This window comes from Cynocephalus volans, chromosome 11, assembly GCF_027409185.1.
Source record: "Cynocephalus volans isolate mCynVol1 chromosome 11, mCynVol1.pri, whole genome shotgun sequence".
NCBI classification, from domain to species: Eukaryota; Metazoa; Chordata; class Mammalia; order Dermoptera; family Cynocephalidae; genus Cynocephalus; species Cynocephalus volans.
The window spans coordinates 3448124-3461978 of NC_084470.1; the positions used below are offsets into that span (position 1 = coordinate 3448124).

The 13855-nt window shown below is 37.5% G+C and overlaps 1 protein-coding gene across 2 annotated transcripts in view; it reads right to left on the reverse strand.

The window, feature by feature from the left end:
- Window positions 1-13575, reverse strand: part of AOAH (acyloxyacyl hydrolase) — a 228126-nt gene extending 214551 nt beyond the window's left edge. For both annotated transcript variants that reach the window (XM_063115109.1, XM_063115108.1), the window contains exon 1: window positions 13449-13575. In XM_063115109.1, coding sequence (XP_062971179.1) covers window positions 13449-13575 — 127 coding nt within the window. The remainder of the gene's footprint in view (window positions 1-13448) is intronic.
- Between the last annotated feature and the right edge of the window lie 280 nt (window positions 13576-13855).

Sequence of the window (13855 nt, forward strand, 5' to 3'; positions counted from 1 at the left end):
ACCATGATCCTGTTGTGAAGCACGGGGTGGTTGGTTACACAGGCTATCTGACACACCTGGCAAAAGCGTTGTGAGACTGAATTGACACAACACATAAAATGCACATGGTGCCCAGCACAGAGAAGGCATTTACCAAATGTTAGTTCCTCTCCCACCTGCTGAGACCACCACAGGGAGAGACATATTCTCCGTGAACACTTTTTAAAATAGATGCTCAGAAACTTGTCTTTGAAAAGTGTGTTGCATTATCAACAATTTTGCTTTTCTAGGGCTGAATTTTCTTTTATTGCAGATATCTAGTATTTTTACTACATTTGGGTGGATTAGGCTCTGTGGCCTAACCTAACCATCATTTGGAACATTGTTTTAATAAGAAAACATTCAGTAAGTTCCAAACTGCCAACTTTGCCAAGAACACTGTCGACAAGAGAGGCACCGTGTTGGGCAATTACTGGAGAAAACAGGGGCCGAGGGCCTTCAAGGGTGAGCAGAGCCCAAGCAAGGTAGAGAGAAGAAATAAGCAGGTTGTGTTGAGAGGTGACTGCTTTTGCTAATTAAGAAATATCTTAAAAATTAATTAAAAAGAAATGAGAGTAAAGGTGCCAGAACCCATCCACCCTGTTATGTATTCAACACATATTTATTAGCACCTACTATGTGCTCAGAAGCTGGAGGACACAAATGTGAAGAAAATGTGAAAAAAGTGAAGTCACAGACCAGGAGGGAGGACTGATGCCCAGCGACCTGTCTGTGTTGTGATAGAGGACCTGTTAGTGCTTTGGGAGCACAGAGGAGAGAGAAATGAACTCTGCCTGGGGTAACCAGTGATGCCTTCTTGGAGGAGCTGTCTTAAGGGATGAGAAGGCCTCATTCATCAGAAAAAGGCAGGAAAGGCCTTCTTGGGACAAAGTAGTAGCAGTTTTTAAAGACTCGGAGGTGAGAGAGAGAACAGTTGGCCAAGGCTAGAATTTAGGGTCTGTGGGACAGAAGGAGTGAGAGAGGTAGGAAGGGGCTAGATCTACAGAGCACCGTCTTTGTGCTGTAGAGTCTGGAGTGCAGACCAGTGGTTTTCAGACATTTTTCTCTGTATTCCCTAGAAGAAATTTGAAAACTATGTATCTCTTCCACATTTTAATGGATATTAAAAAATTATTAAAGAGGATCAATTTAAATAGTTGCCAAAAGGGCTGGTCCAAAGGCAATGAGTTATACCAGTGGATTGTTCACAGTCAGTTACAGATAGAACACCTTGTTCTGCTCTTTCCCCACTTACTACTGCACTTGACTGAAAAGAAAAGTAAAAAAATATAGTTGCAAGATTTGGGGCAGATCGTACATACAACAGTAGAACTGCTACATTAATCTTCTATGGGTATCCAAAGTAATCTAAATACTACTGTGATTTATACTCACTCTCATCCACTTAAAAAATATGTGATCAAACTTTTTCTTTCACAGTGAGAAATTTTATGCTGATAATTCCTCTCCTTGAATTCTATTTTAATGAAAAGCCTACTTCCTTGAATAATTCTTCCACCATAGGATTTTATCCCAATGTAATATATTTTTCATGACTGGAAGTATTTTATTGATCACACTATTATACTTCTCAACACCAAAATTATGTATACAATTTAAATAAAAATTTTAATTTCCTGTGAATATAACACTCTGAGTATTAAAAAATTCTTCTGTAGAGAATTTTATTAGGAAAATAAACTTATCTGAACAATATATATTGCCAATTTGATAAACAATTGTTAAATGATAAAGGTAGTTTTTAAAATTTACTGAAACATGATTGTACATATCTGTTGGATACAGTGTTGAATATCAATACCTGTGTGCAATATGTGATGCTCATATCAGGACAGTATGTTCAGCATTACACAATGTAATCACTTTAAAGGTAAAATTTTATTGGAATTTAATCTCTTAGTAACATGGCTGGGCCTTTTTAATTGTACCTATATCTGTTTAAGAATATTATTTATTCATATAGAGAGACAAGATTCAGCATCACTTTTGTTCTTATTTTTAATTTTTAGAGATAAGTGCTGAGAAACATATTTACTTAAATAAGTAGAAGGTAATGGAAGGACTTTTGATATAGCAATGACACTCAATTCCTTGAACTCCTTCTGAGTTAAAAGCTGGAAATCTTAGAGTAATGTATCATTGAAAATTATTTTAAGTGATCTATAGCCTGACAACTCTATTAAGACCCCTTTCAATTTGGTCGAAGGCAAAGAACTAGTAACTACCCAATTTGCAAAAATGTACTACCAATCAACAGAGTCTTGCACTTTCTCAATTTTGGGGAAATATACCAAAAAATTTACTAAGTCTTAGTTTTTAATTATATCTATTACTATTCTACTTAAAAAGACACTGTTAAAACCTCATATACTCAGAATTGGGAAACTGAAATATTGTTTAAATATTATATCTTTTAAATACACTTTCACCTATACAATATTTTTAATGAAATACTTTATCTTAATGCATACTTCATATATATTTTTGTCAAATGTTGGAGCTACAGATTTAGCTCATAAAACTTATGGAGAATTTCCTCTGTATAAATCTAAATGGCAAAGCCAAATTTTATCATTAAGGAAATTAAGCAATCAGATTTTTCTGTCAGAAAAATATGACTTCATTTTTTAATTCACTTCAATATTTGCATATATAGAGAAGGTAGATATGTAGATGGATAGAAAAATAGGTGGATAGGTGGGTGGGTAAAAAGGAGGAAAGACAGATGACAGATGAATGGGTAGATAGGAAGACAGAGTTATAGACGTATCATCTTAGACTATGCCCAGCATTATTCACAAACTGTGACCAGAGTATGCCCAAACTATACATGACTATGCCCAGTCCTTATACACAAACCAGTTTGCTAACTTGAAAAGTTTTTACCTGCCAGCAAATGCTTATGATTGCCAAAGTTCTCACAAATGTTTTATTGAAAGAAAAAATACACTTGCTTTCAGATTTTCTGTTTAAGAATTCAAATTTAGAATGAAACAAGATAGTAAAACAAGACCCAAACCCAGACAATTTTGAAAAGAAACATGCCAAAATATCAATATTGACCATTTGGGTTTTGGGATTACAGTTCATTTTATTCTTTAAAAATACTCTTCTATATCTAAAGTCTTTATAAAGACCATGTATTCTTCTATAATCAGAAAAAAATTCTATCTTATCAGACAATTTCTTATTAAATACACTTTTTAGTAGTTGCCTTCTACCTTAATACGTTTTAGGAAAACATAAAATGACATTTTCTGGAATACCTCCCTTGTTTCAGGCTGTCTGCTGAGCGTTTATGTAAACGAGAGCTCATGTATTCTTTACAACACCTCATGAGGTTGTTACCTCCTTCTGTACAGATGAGAAGTCTTAGGCCCAGAGAGGTTATGCAGTACACCTAGAGCCTTTCAGATAAGCAGTGACTAGCTGGTGACTCAAACCCAGATCTGTTTTGCCTTGAAATTTATATTCTTCTAAGTGCCTCCCTGCATATGTTAAAACATCATCATCTGAAAGTGAAAATTGTCAATTATGCTAATTAAAATAATATTGCTATATTAAAGTCTGTATGATTTGCAAACATTGCTTCCCAGTCTGTGGCTAGTCTTTTCATTTTCTAATGGTGTTTTCTAGAGAGCATTAGTATTTAAATTTCATAAAGTATAATTTATCAAGTTTTTCTTTTTGGTTAGTGCTTTTGATGTCATATCTAAGAATCTTTACTTAATCCAATGTCACACAGATTTTTTTCTCTATTTTTTTTTCCGAGGAGTTAAAAAATCTTACCTTTAGCTCTTGAATTGAGTTCACAATTGTGTGATTTGAAATAAGGGTCTCAGCACACCCACTTCAGTTTTATGGGGTTTTTATTTTGCATATAGATATCCCATTATTCCAGTAACATATGTTTCCTGTCTCCATTGAATTACCTTGGTTGAAAATCAATTGCCCATAAATTTATGGGTTTATTTCTAGGCTTCCTATTTTGTTCCATTTATCTATATCTGTTCTTACACAAATACCACACTGTTTTAGTTACTGTAGCATTAGAGTAAGTTTTGAAATCACGTAGTGTAAGTTTTTCAACAGTGTTCTTCAGAATTGTTTTAGCTATTCTGGCTTCTTTTCATTTCCATGTAAATTTTATGATCAGCTTGCCAATTTCTACAAAAAAGGCCTATTAGGATTTTGATTAGAATTGTGTTTAATCTGTAGATCAATTTGGGGAATACTGCCATTTTAACACTGTTGTGTCTTTCAACCTAATGACATGATATATCTCTCCATTTCTGTAAAGACTCTCTAATTTCTCTCAGTAATGTTTTGTAGTTTAGGGCATAGAGTAATTGCATTTCTGCTGTTAAATTTATTCCTAAGTATCTTTATTATACTGTGAATGGAATTTTTTAAATTTTAATACTTGAATGTTTGTTGCTAATATAAACAAATATAATTGGCTATGAATATTAATCTTAAATCCTGCAACCTTGTTAAACTTGCTTATTAGTTCCAGTTTATTTTTGGTGTTTTTTTGTAGGTATGTTAGGATTTTCTACATTTAGGATCATGTTGTCTGAAAATAAAGACAGTTTTACTTATTTCTTTCCAATCTGCATGGCTTTATTATTTTCCTTTCTTCATTAAACCCAATAGAACCTTCACTACAATGTTGACTAAAAGTGGTGAGAGTGGATCTCCCTACCTTGCTCCTTAGGAGGAAAGCATTCAGTCCACACCATAAAGGATGAAGTTAGTAGGGTTTTTATAGATGTTCTTTATCAGGCTGAGGAAGTCCCTTTTTCTTTCGTAATTTGTTGAGTGATTTTAACATGAATGGGTGAGATTTTGTCAAATACCTTTCCTATTTCTGTTGGGATGATAATGTTGTTGAGGACTGTATTGTACCAATTTGGTGTATTCCATTAATTGATTTTCAGATGTTAAAACAACCATGCTTTTCTGGGATAAACCCAAGTTGGTCATCCCATATTATTTATCTTATATGTTGCTGGATTCAGTGTGTCAATATTTTGTTAAGAATTTTTGCATCTATGTTTGTAGAGAACATCGGTCTGTTACTTTCCTTGTGATGTCTCTGTCTGGATTTGGCATGAAGGTGGAACATGAAATGAAGTGGGACGTGTTCCCTTCTCTTCTATTTTATGAAATAAATTGTGTTGGTTTGGCATTATTTCTACTTTAAGTATTTATAAAATTTACTAGTGAAGCTATCTAGTCTTGGGATTTTCTGTACCTGGTTGAGTAGTATTTTCTCAAGATTCATGCCCTTTCTGGAGCGCTGGAATGTGCCTCATTTGGAAATAGGGTCCTGGCAGATATAACTAGCTAAGATGAGGTCATACTTGAGCAGGGTGGGTCCTTAATCCAGTATGGCCAGTTTACTTAAGAGAAGAGACAACCATGCACAGAGAGGACAAGGAATGTGAAGGCAGCCACATAGGGGAAAGAAGGCCATGTGATGATGAGGGCAGGGATTGGAGCTGCTATGCAGCAACAAGCCAGGAAACAGGAAGTATCATTGGCAGCCACTAGAATCTAGGAGAAAGAGCTTGACACGTAATCCCAGACTTCTAGCCTCCAGAACTATGACAATACATTTCTGTTGTTTTAAGCCACCTAATTGATGGTTATTTGTTAATAGCAGCCCTAGGAAACTGAAAGAATTTCTAATGATTAATTCAATTTCTTTCCCTGATATAGTTCTATTCAAGTTTTCTATTTCTTCTTGAGTCATTTCTGGATATTTGTGTTCTCTTAAGAATTATTTCGTTTTATCTAAATTCTCTACATTCTTGGCACAAAATTGTTCATGATGTTCCCTTACAATTCTTTTAATTTTTTTTTTTTCTTTTTTTGGTCTGTAGTGATGTTCTTTGTTGTTTTATTCTTGAGTTTCAGTAATTTTTTTTCTCCTTTTTTAAATGGTTAGTCTTGCTAAAGGTTTATCAATTTTATTGATCATTTCAAAGAACAGTATTTTGGTTTCATTGATTTTTCTCTATTGTTTATCTGTTTTCTATTTTATCATTTTCTGCTTTGATCTTTATTACTTCCTTTCTTCTACTCAGTTTGAGCTTAAATTGCTCTTCTTTTTCTGATTTCTTGAGGTTTTAAAATTAGATTATTGATTTTAGATCTTTCTTTCTAATATAAGTGCTTAAAGCTATAAAATTTCCTCTATGCACTGCTTTAGCTGCATTCCATAGATTTTGATATATTGTGTTTTCATTTTCACTTAGGCCAAACTATTTTCTAATTTCTCTGTGATTTCTTCTTTGTTCCATCTTTTCTTTTCTTTTGTTTTAAAGAAGCATTTTGTATTACTTTCTCACATTTTGGTATTTCCCAGATTTTTTTCTATTGTGGATTTCTAATTTAATTCGAGAAATTTTTGTATGATTTCAACCTTTTAAAATGAATCGATACTTGCTTTATTGTATGACATATAGTCTATCCTGGAGAATATTCCATGAGTGCTTTAAAATAAGGTATATTTTGTTGTCATTGGAGTGTTATCTAGGTCAAGTTAGTTGTTACTGTTGTTCAGGTCTTCTATATCCTTACTTTTTGTCTAGTTGTTCTATCAATTAAGAATAGAGAAGTACTGAAATTTTCAATGATATTGTTTTGTTGAATTATCTATTTTTCTTCTCAATTCTTTCACTACTTTGTTTCTTGTATGTTGGGGTTATTAAGTTCATATACATAATTGAGATTAATAATTGTTACCATAATATTAATATATAACATAATAATTGTTACCTCTTTCTTGACATAATGGTCCTTTTATCAGTATGAAATTAATGCTTTGTCTTTAGAATTTCCATATTTTAAAGTATGTTTTTCTGATATTAATATATTTATCCCAGTTCTCTTACAGTTACTATTTCTGTGATATATACTTTTTCATCCCTTTCATTCATAAACTAATTGTTTTTTAATTCTAGGAAAGAGGATAAATCCCTGTCAGACTGTTTCTCTGGACAAAATCCATCTTTTAAAATATGACTCCCACAATGTAACAAAATGAAAATGCAAATTAGAGCAAATTAACTTTCCCTTTATTTTATTAAACCTAAAACCCCCAGGTTGCTTCAAATAAGTACAAAATGGAATTCTGATTTTGATGGCATGAAAGGGTTGGAGATTCCTCTGTGCAAAAGACCAAGTATAAAACTGGAAAAATTGTCACAAGCATTTAAGGGAACTGGAAATCACCAATGGCATATAATGAATTGATAAGTGTTTATTCTTGAAAAACTACTTGAACTTCAGGAAGAACAGTGAGACTCCATGGCCTCCTTGCCTGGGGCTTCTCCATTCACCCTGTCCTCAGCTTGATTAGTGAGAACAGTAGTTTTATCACTGTGAAACTGGCTGCAAAAACCAGTAGGCCTACTGATAATGGGACAGACCTTGGTTCAACAACCAAGGTTCCAAGATCCATGGCTTTGCTGGCTAAAAGTGATGGACTTAGTTGGGAATTAACAAGGAGAAGCTACAGCTTTGCTAGCTCAAGGTTATGGTCCCAGATGGGGCAATGACAATCAGCCAGAAATTTAGCAAGGAGGTCCAGGAAGATCTGGAAAAAAGCATCACAGAAGGGCTGAGATAAGCTTATCTGTTTTTCTTTCCAAATTTTCAGAATTTGAAGTTAATGAGAAAAAGTGTGCACATTGAAAAACAAAAACCCCAAAGCAAACCAAACCAAACAAACAAAACACCCAAACAAAAAACTTGTTCAGTCTGCAGCCTAATCTTCATCTACAACTATTAATTTCCATTTTGTATTCGTGTCTACTTGGTAAATCACTTTGGGACTAAGCCACATGGCTTTCCTTTTGTGATATTCTGAGTGTTTAGTTTGAAGGCTTTTTTTCTTTTTCTTTTTTAAGCATTTCTATGTGTGAGACAGAATTATAAGATTTCTGCCTCCTGGTGTACATGCCTTGTTTAATTCCCTCCCCTGAGTGAGAGCAGAGCCTATGAATGTGATTGGAAATCACTTCTGTGATTATATTTTGTTGTACAACAATGATGAAGGGGATTTTGCATATGGAATTAAGGACTTTAATCAGTTTACTTTGAGTTAATCAAGATTTTCCTGGGTGGGCCTGGTATAACCAGGGGAGTTCTTTAAATGTAGAGATTTCTCCAGCTGTTCTTGAACAAAAGAGAAATAGCTACGTTGCTAACTTCCTGTGAAGAGGGGCAGCCTCTATTTGCTGAGAGTGGTCCCTAGATGACAGCCAGCAAGCAAATAGAACCTCAGTCCTACATCTGCAGAGAGCTAAATTCTGCCAACAACTGGTGAACTTGCAAGAGGATCAGTGTCTCGAGTCAGATTGAGGCCCTGGCTGACATCTTGATTTTAGCCTTGTAAAACCCTGACCAGAGAACCCAGTTATGTTATGTCCAGAGTTCTGATGTGCAGAAACCATGACATAATAAATTTGTGTTGCTTTCAGATGATAAATATGCAGCAATTTATTACAGAGCAATAGAAAGCTAACACACTGTGAAATCTTTCTTTATAAATGAATCTTTCCTTAAGATTCCCAAGATTTAAGAATTTGTATTTAAATAAGATGTAGATAGGCATGTAATTATTCAGTTATGCAGGACTTTTGGCTTTACAATAGGTTTAATTTCAGGACTTCTAGAGCATAATTTTAGTACATTTCTTTCCTCATTTCCAAAAGAATAGACAATCACACCCTTCTCAGGATTCACTCTATACCAAGCACAGTCCTAAGTCTTCCATGTGTATTTACTGTCTAGCCCTCCCCCTAACCCTGTGTAATCCTCATTTTGCAGGTGAGGGAAGTGGGGTGCAGAGAGTGAAGCTGTGTCCCCAATATCACAATCGCACAGTGACAAAGCCAAGACTTAAGCCCAAGCCGTGTGAGAGCCCATCTCTGCTGCTTGTCGCCACTGTGCCTTAGCATTGTTTCCACAAGCTCATTTCAAAAAGCACCAAAAAGAGAGTATAAATCATTAGTAACCTCACCATTCAGAGATATCCATAAAATCACTGCTAACATTTTGAGGTTCATTCTATGTAGGGAGACAGCTCACAGGTAGACAGATGGGCACATGGTCACTTAATGGAGATTTTACCCTGCTTAATGCTTTACGACTTTCTCTTTTTTTCATCTTTTCCAAAGCACATTTACAGAAAGAAAAAAAGTGTATTCACGATCTTCCTGAAGTACAGCATGCAGTCATCTTGGGTCCTTCTGACTTTCCTCACCGAGAGACCTTTCCCCAAAGTCATAATCCCTCTCCACAGCATATTTAGGGTCTTTTTCTTCAGGACCCAGAACAGGAAGCAGAAAGGCCGAAGTGTGGAAAATCCAGATGATCAGAAACCTACCATTTGTGCTGAGGCTGGGGTTAAACTCAATGATAATTTTAAAATAAAGGCAGGGGACTAAGGAGAGGACAGAGTATGTCTCACATAAGGGAACTGCCATGGCGAGGGGCACGTGCAGGGGCTGTAGCTGGGGTGGGGATCTGGGGGGTGGTCTGGCCAGACTCTGCGGGTCTGCAGGGCCCGCCAGGGTGGAGGGGGGAAGGGAGCACTGTCTGATTGCTCTGCTGAGATGGGACTAGGATCTCCACCAGCCACGATGCTTCACCTGCAGGAGCTCCAAGGGCTGAGGACAGGCCCGTCAACCCCCAAAGGCCGAGAACTGCGAATGTTGGGGTGATACGTGAGCCTTCTCTAAAGGCTGAGATCAGTCCTCAGAGAAGGTCAAGAAACAGGAGAGCCCGAGTTACCCAAAGGAGACTAAACTTAAACACACAAATGGCAAAAGAAAATGTTTTCTGCTATCAGCAGAAACAGTGTCTTATGAACAAATGTTTGCTGTAGAGACACAGGAAAGTGAAATTTCTGTATATCCAAATCTGGATAACCTTTCAACCTTCTCTGTTGCAATGTTTTCATTTTTGTCAGTGACACTGTCGTCTTACTGCTCACACTGGCTTGAACGACAGGACCACCTCTGTCTCTTTTATCCTCTAAACTGCAGTCGTCTCTGACCACTCCGTGTGGGGTGTGTGGGTGGGAAGAGGGGGTTATAACCCAACTCTGAAGGCATTTTATATATTTAAGCAAACATGAATGAGAGAGAGTGGTTTTTTTTTAAACCTTTTAAAAGGCTTTCTGAGCACCAAATAGGGTTTAAAACAAACAAACCCAAAGCTCAATGAGTTCATTTAAATGTCAGTGACTTAGAAACACAAGGATTACTTTCCCACTAAATCACCCATGTATAGAAGATGATGTGTTGCAAAAATTAACATGGCTTATTATTGGTTCCACGACATTTGAAGAGGCACAGTCTGCTCAAACACTGTCTAATCAGTGGGTGCTCAGGGTCAGACGGGATGCATAGTTCAGTGCTAACAAATGTGGTCACCTGGAGAAGGGGACAGGGCGGCTTCCCACAGCTTAGTTCTGACTTTGGAATATATTCACGATTATGTCCTCAGGTCTGCTGGTTGGTGTCCCACTGCAAGGCTCTTCCTCGGTCGCTTGTTTGTGGTGGGGATGTTGGCTCCATAGCTCGCCAGCTTCTGTGGTGGCTCCTTTTGGACTATCTCTCTAGTCACAAGAACCCCTGCTTCTGTGAGAGCTGCCCCTCCCCCACAACCCTGGCAGTCACATCTGTGTCCCCAGCTCTCTTTACTCCCACCTGCTTCTTACTCAGTGGTCTTAAGATTCAGTCTAGGCTCTCTCTGCCGGGCAGTTGGAACTGGCTTCTCTGTGTGGGCTGCACTGTCACATGCAGACTCAGGACTGTGGAAGCCCATCGCCAGCCCAAGAGCCCAGAGCAATAAAGCCAGCTGGTGTGTGGGCCAGAGAGGGAGGCAGCTCGGAGATGCTGAGAGAGAGAACTCCCCGGGCTACTGGCAGCCATCCCCTTTTTTGGCTCCTGGGTTGTTTTTGAGGGCTGACTGTTTTTCTGCCTTTTGATTCTAAAATTCATTCCTGGCATTCTCATAAGAAAGTTTCCTCCTTTTTTTGCTAGCCTAGCTCCAGTGATTCCTGTTACTTGCAACCCCAGGAGTTATGCTCCTGCTTTCCAACGTGGGGGTTAGGGACTCAATGTCTGGGAAATAAGATGAAGGAACGGACATAAAATAAGAGGAAAACAATAATGGCAACAACAGTTTAAAAAAATACAGGTCTTAGATACAACACCAAGACATGAGACAAAAGAAAAAAACAGATAAATGGACTTCATCAAAACTACAATTGTTTTTTCCAAAACGACACCATCATGAAAGTGGGAAAAAACCCACAGGATGGGAGAAAATATTTGCAAATCCTATATTTGATAAGGGACTTGTGTCTAGAATATATAAAAAGAAATTTTACAATTTAACAATAAAAAGATAAATAATCCAATTTAAAAATGGGCAAAAGACTTGAATAGATATTTCTCTAAAGAAGATATACAAATAGCCAATAAGCACATGAAAAGATGTTCAACATTATTATCATTTAGGAAATAGAGGTGAAAACCACAATGAGATCTCACTCCACACCCCCTAGGATGGCTGTAAGCCAAAAGCTGGGTAATAACAAGTGTGGGTGAGAATGTGGAGACATTGCAGCCCTTGCACACTGCTGGTGGGGCGTAGAATGGTGCAGCTGCCCTGGAAGATAGTTTGGCAGTTCCTCAGTGTTAAACATGCAGTTACCGTATGTCCCAGGTATACACTCCTAGGAATACAAGGGATCTTCAAATTCATGTTACCTTTTGATCCCACCTTCTATGAACATTTTGAAGTATGCTGGTATACCCAAGACAAATGAAAACACTTGTCCACACAAAAATTTGTACGTGAATATTCACAGCAGAATTATTCATAATAACCAAGAAGCAAAAACAACTCAAATGTCGATCAGCAATGAATAAACAAAATAGAGCACATCCATATGATGATGAAATGTTATTCAGCATAAAAAGAAATGAGGTTAATTACATGCTACAACATAGATGAACCTTGAAAACATGACGCTAAGTCAAAGAAGGCTGTAGCAAAAGGCCACATATTATATTATTCCATTTATATAAAATGCCCACAGAGACAGAAAGTACATTAGTGATTTCCAGGGGCTGTGCAGAGAAGGACACGGGAGTGGCTGCTAATGAGCACTGCGATTCTTTTGGGGTTGATGAAATGCTCTGGAATTAGATATCAGTGACCAATGCACAACTCATGAATATACTACAAACCACTGAATCTTACTCTTTAAAAGGATGAACTTTATGGTATGTGAATTATATCTCAATAAGGTTGTTATTTAAAAAATATGTAAGAGAAACATATCACCTGACTTAATCACTTTAGAAACAACATAATCACAATTACAGTGGGGAATAAGCCAAGCTTTAAGCTGTGTGACCTTGAACAAGTCACTTATTTCTCCATCTTAGTTTTTCTCACCTGTCAAATGGGGACATGAAAATGCCTACTCCATGAGGTAATTGCAAAGATTAAATGGGTTAGTACATGTAAACCTTTTGCAAGACTGTTTATCACACAGTAAGTGTTCATGTTAGCACTTATTGTAATTATTAATTTACAAATGTAGCTCGTGTGGCTGAAGAACTCTTGGATACAATTCCTCTCTCCAGGCATCAGTGCAGTTCATCCAGCTTCAACTCAGAGAAAAGACAGAGCTGCACGAATGGCCACAGACCACCAGCCAAAGTAACTTTATGAGGTGGGTGAAGTTATCACGTGGGTGAAAGAGACGGGAGTGTACTAATGTTCTAGAATTTTAGAAATCTTTCTGCCCAAATATTGCCAGTCAGAGAAGGTAGCTTCAGTTATCTCAAAGATAACTTTACGGGTAAGAAAAAAATATAATTACTAAATACTCATCTGCATGAGAATGGATGGAGCCCAAGCAATTCGATCGAACTCCGTGAAAAATAGCAAAGAATGACTTCTGTGTGCTGGGAGAGTGACTATAAATATTTTATTATGATCTCATGAATCAAGGCAAGGGTACACTTTTATGATTAGGGTAAGACTTTATGTTGGAACAGCAGTTAAAAGATAGCTGACAGCAAAGATGAACCCTTCTTGCTTAGTCGCGACCTAATCTACTTTTTCCCGACAGGTTTTTGTTGCCAAGGGTCTTTCAGGAAGGAGAGAGAAGGAAGCTCATAGGGTAGAATCCTCACGTGCACATGTACCACAAATTTACATGCATGATTTCTTCTATGTCGGTGAGGTTATTGTTGCCTTACTTAAAATCTTACCACTATTGATGTCATTAAATAGGTGATTTGTTATACAAGCAAAGTATTGGACCCCATTGTTATGTCCACATTAAACATACAAAAATATTTACATACCTACACAGGCGTGGCCATTAGAGTGGTTGGTGCTGGGCTGGCCGTCATAGGCTGGAGAGGCCAAGGAGTGAAGGGGCAGAAGAAGAAACAGAGGAGCTGCCAGAACGATTTTCCAGCGGCACTTCATCTCTGAGCTCTGCATGAAGACAGACCCCGGGCTGTGGAAGCCGCCAACCAGGGCAGCTGAAGCTGAGGCCACAGAGACAGTGGCTCTCCCTCCCCTTCCTTCCTCCTTCTCTTTGACACCCCTCACCACGCTCTCTCTCACACACGCTTCTCAGTAACTGTGAAGGGATTACAAACACATGCAAACACTCACAGACCCACAGCTTGACACTGTGGTCCCAGAGAGAGCCACAGGGCTGGGGCTGGCGAGGGCTGGAGTGCAGTTCCTCTGAGCTAAAAAC